This window comes from Mesocricetus auratus, unplaced genomic scaffold (assembly GCF_017639785.1).
Source record: "Mesocricetus auratus isolate SY011 unplaced genomic scaffold, BCM_Maur_2.0 Super-Scaffold_15014, whole genome shotgun sequence".
Lineage (NCBI taxonomy): Eukaryota > Metazoa > Chordata > Mammalia > Rodentia > Cricetidae > Mesocricetus > Mesocricetus auratus.
In genome coordinates, this window is record NW_024429186.1 from 31,302,220 (window position 1) to 31,320,416 (window position 18,197).

Genomic DNA, 18,197 nt, shown 5'->3' on the forward strand with positions numbered 1-18,197 from the left:
ACTTCCCTGAAAATATAATTTTTTAGTACAAAACATTCAGCATAGCTTAGGAACTGCCAGTTGGCAATACCTACAGAGCCTGGCAAATGGAAGGTCTGGTTAATTCTTTGTGAGTCCAGTTCAGAGCACACTGCTACTTACCTACAACAGTGAACATATCTGAGATCATACTGGCTTTAATCTTGAGGTCCAGGGGTGCATCACTAAAAGAACAGAGAAAGAAAGGAGCAATTGATCACTCTGTAGGTTAACCAAAGAGCTGCCTCGTCATGGGTCCCAGTACAGCAAAGTTTCCAAGTATCAGAGAAGCAGCACACATAACACATCAAATCCACAAGTGAGGGGACAGGAATTTGGGTGGAAAATAACAGAATACAAGCCTTGTGCTAAACTCATCCCCTGTAAGGCAGGCCCAACACCAACGCATTGATTTCCTGACATAGGATCTTTTACTCCAGATCTTGTGCAATTCAAGTTTTAAGCAAGCCAGGGATGTTGCTTCATTATCACTATGGGGTTCAGAGGCTCCGAATATCAGTACACTCATACTTTTATGAGTGCCCTTCATTCAAATTGTGTCTTAGTGCTTCCTCATTCACTTAACATTCACATGCAAGACAAGACCTTTTGGCCACCTTGGGACCTTTTGGAAGCCTTCATTTTCTGTGCTAACTCATTCTCCTTAGGCTTGCAGACTTGTAAATAGTGCAAAAAGATACAAGTTAAGTCCTGCAACATCCACCATCAGAGGAAGCAGGAGCCCACGAGAACACTAAAACAGGATGGAGCAAAACCAAGAGGCCTTCCTGTAGCGAGAGGTACTCTGGAGCTTCATTGCTCCTCCAGGATCCCCTCTGTGTTCCTCTGGGATGTGTGACATCGGCGACTCTACTTCACTGGGAAATGTATAAAGGGTTGATTTGACAAAGTGCAGCGTTAACAACTGAAGGCACTGCCCGGCTGTACACCTCACACCTGAGTTGAGCCAAATCCCCACTCAACCAAGTAGTCAACATGTCTTTAGTTGATGACTTGGCACTCTGCCAATCTCTCATCCTTAAAAGCTCAGCAGCTGGGTGGTCTCTGGCAGAGACCTCTAGGGTTTTCTGTTTAGAAAAGCACATAGCTAGTAGAAATTCTGTCGCTGCAGAAGTAAGCAGGGTCTTCTTGGTACTGAAAAAGATACTTCTTCCTTTCTAAATAACAGGTTTTATTTTATTTTTGTAAATCTAAGATAGTCAAATGCTTTCGACGGTAACCTTGGGTGGACACCAGGCCACAGAACTGAGCAAAAAGCCCACTCTGTAGAGCCTTGGCACGGCTTTACACGGCTATAGTGCATGCAGACTCCTGGGGGAGCAAAGGCAGCACACCACCTGAGGGTATTTCTGTGGTGTTAACAGAGGGCCTACAAAGATAGTGGGGGGCACCAAAAAAGGATAAATCTGAAACTACAGAATCTGACTACAGCAAAATGTTCTGTTGAGGAGGTAGTCATGATTTCAGTTGTAAAGTCTACATCTTCCCCAACAATAATTTCTTCAGGAACATGGTTTAGATGAAGAAGTAGATGCTTTTGTTTTTGTTTTTTAATTTAGGTCTGCTCAGGCTGTTATCAGATCAGAGGACTAAAATTCTGAGAAGCTATTAGCACACAGGGGATAATGAAGAAATTAAGCTGATATTATTTTCATATTCATGTTCTCTAATGAGTAGTGCATTTTGCTCATACTGTTTGTAGTTTGGGATATCTGTCAGCATATTTTCTCAAGACTATTGCTCTTTCCAATGTAATGAAGTAACTTGTTATTCGTGTTTCAAGTAGTTTAGTAATGCAAATAAGATGAAATAATAGGCACGGTCTTATCTTAGCATGTAAAAAAAATGTTAAAAAGCTAAATAAATGGCAAACAAGTACTACAAACTGGCAGGGAAACTGATTCCCACAGGGGTTTGATAACAAACCATAAACCACTTCATTTTTAAAAGTCTAACCATCACTGTGTACCACAACAGAAATAATATCCCTTCCCCTAAAAAACACATTTTAGTGTCATGTGCAGGCTTGTCTTGTTTTTCGCTGACAGAACTGACTTACCAGGCCAAAGAAGGGGAGAGATTCACTTCCAACAACCATGGTTTCAGAGTATTATCTATGAGCACATCAAAGCCATACAGTTCTGAAAATACAACATAACATGCAAGATCACTTTCCATGCAATGATCACATGAAGGCATTCAACTCCCATCAGATGCCTAGAACCTTACTGAGTGTAAGCAGTAAGCAGAGACCCTCGAGTTCAAGAAAAGCTAGTCTCCTCAAGTTCAAGGATAGCTACAAGGAACACTTAAGTATTCCAACACACTATTCCTGTTCCTGAGCTCCATACAGTGAGAAAGCACACACGATCCCACACAGGACCACCTGCTAGGGATGCCACGCTGGGTTTGCTGTGTGCTGGCCTCCTGCCCCACCTCCCCATTCCCCCTCTGAGAATTCAAGTGCCCACAACAAGCACAGCTCCTTCACCCATCTTAATTTTCAGATGGTGCTTCTGCGGTCCTGCTCAGAAGACATCCAAATGTAAATGGCACTTATTCTTTCCCCTCTCCTATAGTTTCAGTTTCTTTCTGAATAGAGAAAGTAAAACATTTAGATTGACAGAGAAGAGACAGGCGGGTGGTAGGCTCTGACAAGCTGTCTTGTACCACTAATATTATTCAAAGACCAAGTTGCCATGGATTCTCTTCCTCTATGATAAGAAGCAAGGTAACACCCACCAGGCACCTCTTCTCCTAGAATCCTGCTTTTACTTAAGAATTCAGGGATGTGAGACTAACTTGGAGCCCTTCAAGCATTATTGGTGAGATCCGCACAACAGGAACAACAACTCTTGAACATATTTTAAACACAGACATTCACAAGCCCCACTCCGTGCTATCTTACACAGTGTCACTCAAACAAATCATCACTTGCATCTCTTCTCCAAGAGAAAAACCTGCTATTGCAGAGCTCACTCACAAAGAAAACAAGCAGGATTTCTAGAAATTCATAGACATAAATTTATCTGGTTCAAGAAGGATTCTTTTTCACTCCTGAATGTTTTGAAAAACTAGAAACATACAGCATAGAATACAAAAATATAAAGCTATATTAAGGCAACACCAAGAAACCTAGGGCAGGCTCTAAAGACTCATACTTTGGCTTGGGGATGGCACTTCAGTCTAAGACACATCCTTCAGGCTCCCTTTCTCTTTTGAACAGTCACCAAGTAACTGGATATTCACACAGGCTTTAGCCTATTTTGCTGTAAATATCAAATAGGCATTTTTTGTTTGTTTGCTTGCTTGAAACAGGTTTTGTTATGTAAACTCCTGCTTCAGCTCCCAGGTGCTGAGATTACAGGCATACACTTCCACACTCAGCTAGATCTGGATATTCTAGGGTTTTCATGAATATGTTTGATTCCATAGTAACTATTTATATAGGACTCCATTTAATTTGCAAAACTAAAAAATAATAAGGGTTTGGAGCATCATACATTCCATAGTAACTAGTTATATAGGACTCCATTTAATTTGCAAATCTAAAAATATAATAAAGGTTTGGTGCATCATACTATATAAATCTTACTTTAAGATGTAAGGAAAAGGAAGCTCCTCCAGATGCACCTTTGCTAGCAAATTCATACTTTACAGACATTGCAGTCTTCCCAATAGCTTGCCTAGTCTTTAGTCACAACAATAATCTAATTCTCACTTTAGTCAGAGAATAAGATTTTGTCATGAAGCTATAAATAAGACATTTTAAAAGGAAAAAGCTTAGCAGGTATGTTGGCATACATCTGCAATCACAGCATTTGGGAGGCTGAGACAGGAGGACTGTGAATTGAATGCAACTTTGGGTTGCACATCAAGATAAAATAAAGGAAGGAAGGGGGAAGGGAGGGGAAGAAGGAGAGGGGGAGGCAGGGGGAAAGAGAGAGAAAGTAAATAGGAGGGAAGAAACGAGGAAGGGAGGGAGGGAGGGAGGGAGGGAAATAATGTATAATATAGACTTGCTGTAGCATTACATAAGCAAGACACGGTATCTCATACAAGAAAATATTCCCTTTAGTTTTTAAGAGCAGAAGCAAGGATTCAACTATTTGCTAACACGTTGATAATAAGGACTGATGCATATACTGATACGATTTGTAGAAAGAACCAGCAAAGGAAGCCCAATGTGAGGCGGATCAACCATCAATGAGAGCCACTATTTTAACATTCAGCAATCACACTTAATCATTTCACCGAATCAGAGGCAAATTCCAAGAGCTCACATTAAGGTGAAAGTCTGAAAAAATATTCTGGGAAAAGAAAAACAAACCTTAAAGTGAGAAACTACTTTCACAGCACTAAATTAACTTACTCCCATGGTAAAAGCTGCTGGAATAACAATACCTACAGAGCATGCCAAGCTCTAGGGTTAACCAAGCCTCAATCTAACTACACTTAGACCAGACTTGAACCTACGAGCCTGTGAGAGTGGAGATAGAAATGCATATCGCTATGTGAAGGCATGGCAGCAGAGTGCCAGGTACAACTCCCCTTAATAAGGCTGGGCTCAGTGGTAGGGGGCGGGGGGGGGGTGAAAAGATAGCATGTATTTCCAATCAAATTCTTGATCAGCTCAACAAAAATACTGATGATGTCCTCTATCTTTCTCTTTAAGTTAGCCAATCATTTCTACTCTCTTATGAGGAATAATTTACACATGATGAGACAGATAAATCTTAAAGATACAGTTGATGAATCTTGGAATTGGTTACATCTATGTAACCCTCACTCCTATCAAGGGACACTTAGAACACTTCCATCGCCCCTGAGGACCCCCTCAAGCCTCTTTCTGGTACATAACTTTCTCCTGCCTCATCCTTGACAACCATTACTCTTAATTCTTTCTACCATCAATTCTGTTCTAGAATTTCATATAAATGAAATCATATATACTCATTTGATTCTAGCTTCTTGTATTATATTTGCTATGTTTTTGAGGTACATCTACCAGTAATTCTCTTTAAGGCAGAGATCCCGAGATACAACTTATTTGTAAAAAAAAATTCACCCCTTTAACTTGAACAATTTGATGAATCTTGAAAAGTTTAAACCACACCTCAATCAGAATACAGAAAAGACATCACACATGCACCTTGTGCCTCTTTGAAGTCAATCCTCACCAGCCTCACCTTCCAACAACCACCAATGGGAGTCTTTCTATTTCCTTTCCTTTTCCCAGAAAGTAAAAAATGAAATATGTACAGTCTGTGGTCTATTCAGAGTTCTTTCTTCCATGTGGTATTGTCTCTTGAAACTTACCTATTCTGTTACATGTATCAAAAGTGTAGTTCATGCCTTTTAATTCCAAAGTAGTATTCCATAATATGGACATACCACATTTTATCCATTTAACAGCTGACAGGTATTTTGGTTGTCTCCAATGTTGGGCCATTATGAATAAAATATCAACATTTGTGAGTAGGAATTATGTGGACATAAAGTTTCATTTCTCCTGAATAATTACCTACAAGTGGAAATACCTGGTCACATGGTAACTGTATAATATCTCATGTACCTCTTTCTTCCTGAGCCATTGTCCTAGCTGTCAATGAGAAGGGAGGTTAAAAAGTCAGCCTCTGTCTAGGAGATGCTGTCTAGGAGAGGAAAAAGGGTCAACTCCTGTTCTGACATTCTATAGTTTGCACATCATAGCCCCTCTGTGAGGGCTATTTTCCTGGCTCTCCTAGGCAAACTGGTGGTAACACTTGCATATTCCAAGAGTATTATAGTCACTCTCCTATGTAAACTGTCTTTTATCACTTCATATGTGTCTCTCCCTCTCTGGAGGGCAAGTGCCACATCTCATTTATCATTTTAGATCAAGAGTGCTAGATTGTTTGTCAACTTGTCAAAAACTAAAGTCATTTTAGAAGAGGGAATCTCAATTTAGAAAATGTCCCCCAAAAGATTTGTCTGTAGGCAAACCTTTAGTGCATTTTCTTGATTGATGATTGATGAGAGGGGGGTGTTAGTGTCACCCCAGGCATTTGGTCTTGGATTGTTTAAGAGTGCAGGCTGAGCAGGGCATGAGGAGCAAGATGGTAAGCAGTGCTCCTCTGAGGCTTCTGCATCAGTTCCTGCTTTGAGTTCCTGTCCTGACTTCCCTCAATAATGGACTATGATGTGGAAGTGTGAGCTAAATAAACCCTTTCCTCCCCAAGCTGCTTTTGGTCATGGTGTTTTATCACAGCAACAAAAACTTAAAGGCAGAAGCAATCTGTTCCATTAGTAAACCATTTAAGAAAAGTATTAAGAAACAAAGGGCAAGGGAGAGGGTTCAATTAATTGAATGCTTTCCAAGAGCTTCAGTTCAGATCCCCAAGACACATGTAAAAAGATGGTTAGACAGTGTGAGCCTATGAGCCCTATACTGGGGAGTTAGAGGTTGACAGACCTCTGGGGCTTGCTGGCTAGCTGAAGCAGTAAACTCCAGGTTCAGTGAGAGGCCTTGTTCAAAAAATAATAGTAATAAAATAAAAGGCAAAATGGGCAGTGACTAAGGAAAACACCAGACATTGACAACTGGCTTGCATACTTGTACACATGCAAGAACATACCAACAGATGGAGACACACACACACACACACACACACACACACACACACACAATAATTAAGAGACATTGTGGGTAGAAAAAGAAAATTATGTATAAGTCAAAGTCAATAAATAGCTGATCTCTCCTGGCCTACCTACATAGTCATAAGAAAGCAGCCAGTCAATATAAAAATAACAAGAATTCATTTTTTTAAAAAAGAAAATGAGTTTATTTAGTGTACTGCAAAGAGAAGAGCTGGCAGAGCAGTAACAGAAGAACCACCTGCCAAAAATAAACAGAAATTCTTGTTAAGGAAAATTTATTAAACATACATTAAGGAAAAAAATCTGATAAAAGATGGCTTTTGAAGAAGGGGAAGGGGGAAATAGGTAGAAAAAAATGGTACCATGGAGACCTGGGAGATGACTAAATACACCACAACACTCATTTTGAAGCCAATGTAGTCAGCCTCCCCATAAGCGCCCGGCTGAAGCTTTAGTCCCCGGGCAATGGCGAGTGCTGGCACTGGCGAGAGCCCACTGTCACTGAGATCCTCTCTGTACCGGGGATGCTTTCACCTCAGCTTAGAATGCGAGTCTAAAAACAAAATCAAAGTCTTTACAATGGGTCCAGAAGAGAATTCTAGAAAAAACAGAGCAAGATCACACAGGAAAATGAACTGAGTGAGAGAAGAAGCCCAGTGCTAACTTGGTAACTCACTCTCAAAATCATTACGGTATCCAGCTACTGCCTGGAGTGGTAGGTCTAAAACGAGTATCGAGGACTGGGCACTGTGCTCTTTTCCAAGTCTGATCTGCTAGAAAAGATGATGTCATTGTTCCTGAGATCTAGTTACAGGACAGCACAGGAGAATCCAGGATGTGAGGCATGCCAAAAGGAGTGGACCCATCAGAGTTGTCTTGATGTGGGTGGAGAAATGGCCAGATATCTGGCCTCAAACTTGGCCTTGCCATTTATTAGCCACATGACCCAAGACAACTTACTTAAGCTTTCTGACTCTTTCCCCTTGTCATAAACCAAGGGTTTACGATACATGTTTGGTAGTGAGTGCCAACAACATTGCTGGAGACAAACAGCAGTCTCTCAGTGCCTATGTCCCTTCTACAGAAAACAGCCCTCCTGCCTAAACTGGAGTGAGGTACGAACCCAGAGGGTCCTGCCTTGAAAACTGCCCCTGCCTTGCATTCCTTTACTGGTGGTGGAGAGGTCTGCATGATAGAGAAAGTGTGCTACCTTCTTGCATCCCCCTGACACCTTCCATCTAAAGAACATGGCCTTACACTGAAAAATGGTCAAGAGCAGAGGTAACAGAAAAATAAAGCACATTTCACTTGAGGGAGGTATCTGGAACCCTTGGTTTTCAGCAAACATGCCACAGGTCTCTGATGAAAACAAGACTAAGCTAGTCAGTTCATCAGTGTCTGGTCTGCATGGTCCCACACTAGAGGATCAGGATCAGAGCCCATCATTTCAGCCATCCTCACAAACACTAAACCACTGTCAGCAGCAACATCTTTGAAAGACAGCTAACATCCTGTTGGTTTTGGCTGTTTTTCTTTAAATGGCCAAAAAAAAAAAGTTGTTCTCATAGTCAGTAACTTCACAGTGCCAATTTCCTCGGCATATTTAAAGAGTTGCCACTGAAGCATATTAGTTCACATTGTACCACATTTTCACAATCATGGAAGGCAGTAAAATTAGACTGTTAGAAACATGTTTTATTGGGGGAGGCATCCAAAAATCATATAATTGAAGTCCTATGATCAAGATGGCAGGTTGCCAGGACTCATCCTCTGAGGCCCCTGTTCTTCAGGCTGAGTCTCTCTCATTCAAGTTCTTTTACTCACTAGCTCTAGAATCTGAGACAAGGGCTAATCGCTCAGGATCTTTGTTTCTACATCCTGACAAATAATTCACTAAGGTCCTTCTGGATGTACAAGTTTATAAAATAGCATTAATGGCTAATTTTCAGACTGCCTGTTACGGCTGATATGTAGGTGGCAGTAACACAATGAAGACATGTGAATTCAGCAGCACCCAAGGGCAAACTGAGTCTGAGAAGGACAAACTGTTGGCAGTAATGCACTGCTGCAACATTACTCTCTGCCCAGCACAGTTACATGTGCAAACAAAGCCCAGACTGGGAATGCTCAAGGTAGCTGGAAACAGTACAGGTGGCAAGAGGGGAGGAGAACTCACAGGACAGAAGCCCCGTGACAGAATGCTCTGGCATTGGTCTGTAAGTGGAAGGCCAGAAATTACTACCAAAAGAATATAGGGAACCCCGTCTCTACATTCTGTCTCCCTAAAAGTAGGAATGTTCTGCTTAAACCAAAGTTTCTGTGAAGCTCTCAAGTCCTGGTTATCCTGCCACATACAAAGTGACTCCTTACCAGGGGAGACTAAGAATCAGAGGGAGGCAAAGAGAGCACACAAATATATATAAATATACAAAATCCTATCTCACGAGGGGGTTAATGAAGCACAGAGAATCCCAGGGCTGACAGGAAGTGGAATTAGAACCACAAAAGCCAAGGAGACAGTCAACAACTTAAAAAACTCCAGATGCCTTGAGTTTATTGGAGCTGGACCAGGACAGGAAAGGGGAGAGGAGACCCTGGCTGATGGACCTTGGGATGTTTCTCTGAGTCAGAGAGAGTTGCTGCCCTTCTTTCACAGAGTTCTGTAAATCCATTTCTAAGTTTCCAAGAAGCAATCAGGTTACAATGCAAGACAGAAAAAGAAACACCCAGAGAAGCCTTCAGGGTTAGCTACTCAGAACAAAGGGTTGTTTTGTTTTGCTTTGTTTTTTAATATATCAATGGTCATGAGAAATTTACCAACATAGGCAAGTAGAAGTAGAAAGGAAACATTTAATCTTGAAAGGTTTCAACAGTTGGAGTCACACTCTGTTAGCCCCCACCTCCATCTTCAAACAAGCTACAATTCTAAGAGTCACAAGCCTTACCAAATCAGATCCACTGGAAAGCTTACTGCCAGGCCACCAAGAAGGAATTGAAAACAAGCACCAAGCATTCACTCAACAAACACTTCCCAACATTCTCCATGAGCACAAGATGCTGCTGTGAATGAGAGGGACAAGCCAATGGTGATACTATGACAGCCATCATCAAGGAACTTCCACTCCATTAGGAGACACACACATAAGTGATACCAGAAGACATGCAGGACACACTGCAGACACATGAAACAGGGCTGGAGCTACATGTGGGAATCTAACATCTGCTAGGAGAGTTAGAAAAAAAAGATCACCAATGAAATGATGCTTAGCTTTGCCTGGAAGGATGTTGGTGACCTACAGGTAAGGTAATACGAGAAAAGTGGAGGTAGTTCAGCCGCAAGGTAAATTAACACAGAGTTAGAAAAGGTCCCAGAACTCTGACTTGACATAACAAGATGAGATGGGAAGGTAGATGCAATGGCTTAAGAATTCAAGCAGATAAACTCAGAGACTTCTGGGAAAGCATCTTTGCATATGATAGGAAAAGTATCATAAAGCAAGCCTAGAATGGCTCGAGGGAATGACACAACAAGACCCTGTGCTCAGCAAGGCTTCAGAAAAGAAGCACTGTGGAGTGAGTCATAACGGAATGAGAGAACGCAAGGCAGACAGGAGGGTCCTCCAGCTAGACACAGAACCTGTGGACACTGGGCACCTCCCCTCCAAAAGGTCCATGTTTAAGACACTGCAGTCTTTTACTCTACAGTTCTAGACCCTTACTTATCTGCATCTTCCATTCAGTCTCAACAGTTCCCCTACTTGAGTATCAGTCAAATACATACATACCATTATAATCCATTAAACAGATCGAGAATTAGTGTCTAATTACAAAATTAACAAAAGTAATTTTACTAAGTGCAGCTTAAAGGCCAGGCATCGTGCCAAGTGCTTCCTTTGCTGGCATTGCCTCACTGGATTTTTACGGTACTCTTAGGAGAGAGATACCATCATGGTTGTCGCTTATACTCTAGAAAATGAGAATTAGGATAACTTGCTGAAAATCACCCAACCAGAAACAGATGCAAATGGGTCTCGAATTCAGGCTGCACAGACTCTACGAACCGTGTTCTTTATTTTCCTGCTCTCCAGGCCCCTACAAAAGCCATGCCATCTCTGTCCATACTGTGTGTATCACTCCATATCACACTTTAACTAGCATCACTGTATCACTAACCCTGTGTGTTTTATTACCAAAGTCCAACAAAGCCTACCTTGCCTTATGGGCTTTCATTCTGGCCATTAATACTAAGTTCCTATCCATGGAGAAAGCAGATGCGCACAGGCAAACTTGGTGTGTCAGACACAGCTAGTGGGTCAGGAGGTCAGAGGTTTCCTGATCCAGGTTGTGAACTGCTATCTCTATACAAGTGAAAAGATAGAGTGAAACAGAAGGGGAGGGGAAGAGATGAGGAAAACTAGGAGGAGAAAGAGGAGGAGATGGGGGAAGAATCCACTAGGAAGAAGAATAAAACAAAAAGGAGGAGTCGTCGGAAAATGGGAGAAAGCACACACTGGTACCAGCCAGAGCCTCTTGGATCTGTTCCCAGTCTGGCTGCCAGAGAGCTCTGGAATATATTTGTTAAAGCTAGATTCCTGTGCAGACTTTTTCTGAGTGTACTCTGACAGAAAGACTCACACTTTAGCACCAATCCCCACTCCCCACACAGAAAGCGAGTTACCCCTCCAGAGATTCCAATGGAAACTCACCACTGTCCATTTGGTAGGACGTGCATCTACTCTATGCACTTAAGAACACAAACCTAGGATGTGCCGACTCCTACAAAATCACTAGGTCCCACAATCTGAGAATCCCAAGACCCTCCTCACAAAACACAAGTGCCTGGCGGCTCCTTACCAAAACAACTACTGCGGTGCGGAACAAAGGTTTTACAGGCTGTGGCGATAGCTAGTTCAGCAGAGATTATTGTCTTAATGATCAGGTCTTCCACATGGGCCATCAATGCTGCAAAAACAATCTTTTGTAATGAAAACAGAAACACTACAACACATGCATTAGGAGGAGCAGATTCCAGGGCACCATACGACTGTAACAGCATGTATGCTTATTCAAGAAAGCATCTAAATGGCCGTCTTCAGAACGGGTGCTACAGGGCTGGCATGCCATGAGTAAGTGAATGGACACGGGTGCAGATGGACTGTGATGGAGGTACAGGCTGCAGAAGGAGCCTTCTCTTCCTCTTGTTCTGTCACCCTTTCCCTGTGCACACAAAAAAAGTCTATTTTGCACACTGTTTCCCATTCTGCTCAAGGCTCAGAACGTGTTCTTTTTAACTCCAAGCCCCATACTTAAAATCTGCCCTGTCCGTTCTCCAGGTCAGCAACAAGAATGAGAGAGTTCAATTTAGGGGAAAAAAGTTTTTGTTTTTTTTTTTTGCTTGTTTTGTTTTTTGAGGCAGGGTTTCTCTGTGTTACAGCCCAGGCTGTCCTGGAACTCACTCTGTAGACCAGGCTGACCTCAGACTGTCAAGAGATCCACCTGCATCTGCCTTCTGAGTTCTGGGATTAAAGGCATGTGCCACCACCACCCAGCAACTTAGAAAAATTTAAACTCATAGCCAACATAGAGATAGGCAATGAGGCATGCGAAACACCACAGTGTCTTAGCAGTACAGTGTTCAAGAAAGATAAACTGAGGACTAAAGAAAGAAGCGAGGTTTCCCAAACTAGAAACAAGAAGAGGGATCTGGGGAGGGCTGTGGAAGCTTCTTCTCCACTGCGAACTATGGGAAAAACAACAACAGTCACCCACTGGCTTCTCAGCAACATCGTCCTGCGAGACACAATAGTAAAATCTTACAAAGAAACAGAGTCAAGGGACTGGAGAGATGGCCTGGCAGTGTAGAGCACTGACTGCTCTTGCAGAGAACCTGCATTTGGTTCCCAGCACCCATGAAGGACAGCTCACAACCTCCTGTATCTTCAGCTCTAGGGGATCTGATGCGTAATTATGGCCTCTACAGGTGCCCGTGCACACTCACACACACCGCACAAAATAAAGATATATATTTCAGTACAGTCTAAAAGGAAAAGGTATGATACTTACCAGTTGTATCCTTGCCTTCTTGTTTCAGGTACCTAAGCATGGCACTCATGCTCCACTTGTTCCCATAATCCTCCACTTCTGGATCATCACAACTAAAAAGAAAGGAATTGAAGCTACATATGCCAAGAGGCTTGCCTGTCTCTGTGCTTTGTGTATTTTAGAGAATACAATGATTTCCACATGGTTTTCCCTGGTTCTACTGTAAGAAATGCATTCTATCCGTTTCTTAAAGGGAAGGGAAAATGTTGTTTCTCCGGAGGGCAGAGAAGAGGTCTAATTCTTCTTCCACATCAAGAATGAGTGAAGACTAATGGCATGGTGGTACATGCCTTTAATCACGGAGGCAGAGGCAGGAGGATCAATCTCCTGGGAGTTTGAGGCCACCCTCGTCTACAAAGAGAGTTCCAAGACAACCAGGGCTGTTACACAGAAAAAAACCCGTTTCAAAAAACCAACAAAAAGGAAAAAAAAAGGCTTCGTGAAGAAAGGTGTGGAAAAATGTGAACAAGTTTAAGAATTGTTATAATAAATTAACAATGGGATTCAACACATCCAATCTCAGATGCCATTTTCAGACCAGGACTGACTCTGACCTCGTCTCTGGTAGTGATAGCTGCTTTCCCACACCTCTCAAGCACCACTAGCGACAGACGGCACAGGAAGAGTGCTAGGCATCCTGCCACCACAAAGGGTGAATGGGGCAGGCTCCCGTGACTATCATCCTGCAACCAGTCACCTGTGCTTTGCCGCGGACTTCTCAGTCCTTAGCGGCCTCTGCACCCGCATCCCAGCTCCTTGAGGTGAGGGTCAAGACAGCTCTAAGCAATTCCAGGGCTGGTCATGGGCCACTCAATGAGCCTCTTTCACTTCAGCAACTGCCCCAACTCTTCCAGCTTCTTTCCCTGCTTGGACCTGGTGGGAACTTATTTTTAGCAAAAAGTGACTGTTTGGGTTTCTTTTCTATTTTTCCACTTTCTGGCAAAATTGTCTGGATGAAAGAAAACAGAGCAAAACTAACATTTCCACACAGCTGGGTTACTACTCATTTCCGTGAGCTCTTCTCTGAGATGGCCTCATTTCTTTAATTTTTCCCTTTTTTTTCCCTGATCATAGTAGTATATTTTAGAAGCTACATAAAAGCAAAGGAAAAAAGCCCTAGAAGCTGACTCCCCCAACTCACACTTTGTATTTCAGGAGAGTCACCTCTCAGAACATATCGCTTTCTCCTTTCTCAGCAAAAACAAGTTTTAGCTAACAGACTGAGTCAGTCAAGGTGTTTGCTGCATGGACTGTGTCAATGTGTGTTTCCATTAAACAATACACAGAAAAGATGGTTCTTAGCTCTGATCCTATACACACATCCTTAAGGTAAACTCATAGAAATGGAACTGCAGTGTCAAAGGATACAAATCATTTTAAGCTTTTGATATGATTCCCAAGCTGAAATACTCAACACTCAGTCAAGCAGGGAAAGACAAATGGCAAAGTTGTACTTTGGTAGACTAAGGTGACCCTCTATTGGGATATGCCACGGAGAGGCAGCATCAGCCAAAAGAAATGCCTCAGAACTGATCCTGGAGAGGCTGGAGAGGACTCAGTGGCTCAGAACACTCACTGCTCTTCTAGAGGACCTGTATTCAATTCTCAACACTCACATGGTGGCCAACAACCACCTGGACTCTGGTTACAGAGGATCTAACACTCTCTTTTGGCTTCCGAGGGCACCAGGCACACACATGATATAGATACACACCCAAAATACCCATATGCAGAGACGGATTAAAAAAAAAAAGACATTTGATCCTCCGGTGTCACTAAGTATTCCTGATATTATGTTCCAGTGCAGCCTGTTAGCTTTCAATGTCCCCACAGTCACACCTGAGTCTGCTTCCTAGCCCAGGCACAGCCAGTACCTCACGTAGTCTCCACTCTTCTTGTTCACACTATAGTTCGTTAGGTGCATGAACTGGTTCCGAATATTCTTGGATCCTTGATCATATCGCACAGTTGCAAACCTGATAGGAAGAATTGAACAGGTTAAATGCCAGGAACAGTTTCAGTGGAACTGAAGATTGGGGAGATCACAATAGCATTATCTTACAAGGAGGGCGACCCTATTATCTAACAAATACTGATCTCTTCTAAGTGGTAACTCCTGTGAGAAGTGTGTTCTATAGATTATCGCATATCAATTCAATCCTAAAAGCAACTCTTATGAAATAGATCCACGATACATCAAAATTTTAAATATGTATAAAACTAAATACGATCCATAAAGACTGAATAATTTGGTCAGGTGAAACACATTTGGGAGACAGAGATATGCCTGGTCTACCTAGAAAGTACCAGATTAGACCGTGTATCCAAAGGGGAAAAAAAAAAAAGACTTTTCCAAGATTACAAACACTAAAAGCCCATGGCTTAGATGCTGCTTCTCTTATCCTTCTATCAATGGGAAGAATGAAGATTCAAAGCACAGTAATTTACAAGCTGGGCAGCTGGGCAGACTTGCAGCACGGACACACAATGACTTAAGGAGGACCCTAAAAGCAACAACACAGACATGGCTCAGCACAGGAAAGGCCAAGAGCAACTCCATGTCTGAGATTACTGTTAAGAGAAGATCAAAGCATAAAACACATTGGCTAATGCAGGAAGCAAGCAGGGAGAGAAAAACTGTCCAGCAATGCTCACTATCAGAAAGGCCTCAAGACAATAGTTCACACACTTAGTGCCATATCACCCTGCTCTAAAGTGCTTTTCCCAAGACACAGATCCAAGTGTGTGAAAAAAAACTAGAAGGCCACAAGTTTATTTTCATATGATTTACAAATCATTTACATATGCTTACCCAGACTATGAAGTCAACATGATTTTTACCACATTAAAGGTCAGGATTTAAAATTTTTTCCTCTTCTCTATTTCCTCTCACCCACCCCACCATCTCCACTCCCTAATTCCCTGTACCAGATATATACAAGAGCCAAAGAAAGAAAAGTAAGAAAAAAGAAAAAAAACCAAGAAACTAAAATAAACAAACATGAGGTCAGGAAAAAGGATGTGGATAACAAGAAAATTTTGACCAGGCATGTATGGCTAAAAGAGAATTTGACAAGCACTGTCTACGCTTGAGAAAAAAAAAACCTCAAAATTTCCAGAAACTTCAGTTATCATTTAACTCTTTGCCATCTTCATATAATGATTCTCAGAGTAGGTGGAATTCATTCTCTGAATTCTTATGAAATGCAAAAGGACACACCATGATCCAGAGACTGCCTGCCTCCAATAGACATCAACTCATGGTGACATAGTGCTTGTCATTATTTCCCTCGGCAAGTACTGAGTATGAGGGAGAGAAAGCCCTGGTCAGGGAAGGAGATGTCTCTTCTTGGCTGACTCTGCATACTTGATGTAACCCTCTCAACATAAAAGGTCCAGCAGAAGCACAAGTGGGCTGAATCTGGGGTCCTATGCATTTGGACCCCTATACTCTTTTCAAGAGCGCAGGGCATCTACAAATCATTTTTCTCTTCCTCATCGTCCTTTCATTGGAATGGACAACATTACTGATGTCACAGAGTAGGCTTCTACAGTCTAAGAAACAAAAAAGAGTCAAGAGTGAAGAGTTTGACAGCAAATGCCCGATAGGGCAAAATGACTCTGTTATCTCACAGTCCAAAGAACAAGCATGTAGACCATACAGAAAGAATCGAGGCTTAATCAGTTACATTTACAGTTCTTATGAAAACCTGTGTTAAACACACCACATTCATCTCTGATCACCATTTTCTTCCTATTGTCTAAATGAGAAGTAACACAATTCCCAGATCGGGTCATATTATCTGGTTAACCCTCAAAGATTTGGTCTGGGACGGTTTTTGTTTGTTTTTGCTTTTAACTTGAATGATTTGGCTAGCTAACTTCTTGCAGCTCCATGAGGAAGACAATGTATGGATGGAAAAGCAAGCCCTGGGGGAATGAAGAAGGTTATCTATGCAGAGCAATAGCCCATGGGATAAATGTGCAGAATGGATGTAGCCCAGCAAAGCCAAGAGACTGGCTACAAACAAGAAAACTGAGTAAATAAATAAATATGGTAAAGATATTGGGAGACAGCTTTTTCTTTGTTGGAATAGGAGACAAAAATATGGAAAACACAAAGGCTAATATATACTCTGAATTTTGGAGTAGAATTCTAAATGCTTATATAACCCAATTTTCTGATGCACAGATATAGAAATAAATGTAGGTGAGGAACATACACACAGACATGTTTTCTAGGTCTCTCTATCACAAGCCCCAAAGCAGTGAGATCATCTAGTATCTAAACCTTCCTTCCCTGCCACCCCTCTCTCTTTTTTGTTTTTTCAAGATAGCCCTGGCTATCCTGGAACTTGCTCTGTAGACCAGGCTGGCCCAGAACTCACAGAGATCCACCTGCCTCTGCCTCCCAAGGGCTGGGATTAAAGGCCTGCACCACCACTGCCTGGCCAAACCTTCATTTCTAAATACTGTTCTCCATGACCAAGTAACCAGTGTTCCTTGGAGACAGATGACTGATTCCAGGGCTGGGTCAGAATAAGATGGGCCTGAAATGTTTTATACTCAAGGAACTATAGAGACCTGTTAAAAGGACACAAAAGCCAGCATACAGGGCTCCCACTGGCCAAACCTGAAACCAACAGAGCACGAAAATAGTATAATAAAGAGACCCATTAAAATCGAAATCTTTCAATATGCACTGGTATAAACAAATGAATACATAATCATAAGTATAAGAAGAATAACCTTTTCTAAAACAATGGAATCTTGAAATCTGCAGGCAAATGGATGGCAATAGAAGAAACCATCCTGAGTGAGGTAACCCAGTCACAAAAAGACAAGCATGGTATGTACTCACTCATATAAGGATTTTAGACCTGAATCAGGGGAGTGCCAGTCAACAATCCCACAGCCAGAGAGGCAGGGAAGCAGGAAGGACCCTAAGAGAGACATACATGGTACCCCAGAGAAGGTGGAATGAGGCAAGATCTCCTGAGCTGATCAGGAGCACACGGTGGGGGAGGGGAGACAGGGCCAGGAAAAAAGAAAGGGAGAGAAGAGGAAGAGAGAGGAGGACATGGGGGAGCAGGAAGGTTGAGTTTGGGGAAGAATAGAGGAGAGCAGGAAAGGAGATACCTTAATAGAGGGAGCCATTCTAGGTTTGAGGGGAGATCTGGCACTAGTGAGATCTCCAGAGATCTACAAGGATGACACCAACTGGCAATCTAAGCAGTAGTAGAGAGACTACCTTAAATGCCCCTCCCTAATAATGATTTTGACGACTATCTTACATACCATCCTAGAACCTCCATCCAGTGACAGAAGGAAACAGAGGCAGACACCCACAGCTAAACACTGAACTGAACTCCTGGAACCCAGTGAGGAGTGATGAGCAAAGGGGTCAAGTCTGAGCT

At 42.2% G+C, this 18,197-nt stretch overlaps 1 protein-coding gene across 16 annotated transcripts in view; it reads right to left on the reverse strand.

Annotated features, from left to right (window-relative positions):
- The window catches only part of Ttll5 (tubulin tyrosine ligase like 5), a 234,662-nt gene that overhangs the window by 168,938 nt on the left and 47,527 nt on the right, over window positions 1–18,197 (reverse strand). For all 16 annotated transcript variants that reach the window (XM_040742715.1, XM_040742720.1, XM_040742719.1 and 13 more), the window contains 5 exons: window positions 14,655–14,756; window positions 12,742–12,833; window positions 11,533–11,640; window positions 2,099–2,180; window positions 142–203 (listed from right to left, as the gene is read on the reverse strand). In XM_040742715.1, coding sequence (XP_040598649.1) covers window positions 142–203; window positions 2,099–2,180; window positions 11,533–11,640; window positions 12,742–12,833; window positions 14,655–14,756 — 446 coding nt within the window. The remainder of the gene's footprint in view (window positions 1–141; window positions 204–2,098; window positions 2,181–11,532; window positions 11,641–12,741; window positions 12,834–14,654; window positions 14,757–18,197) is intronic.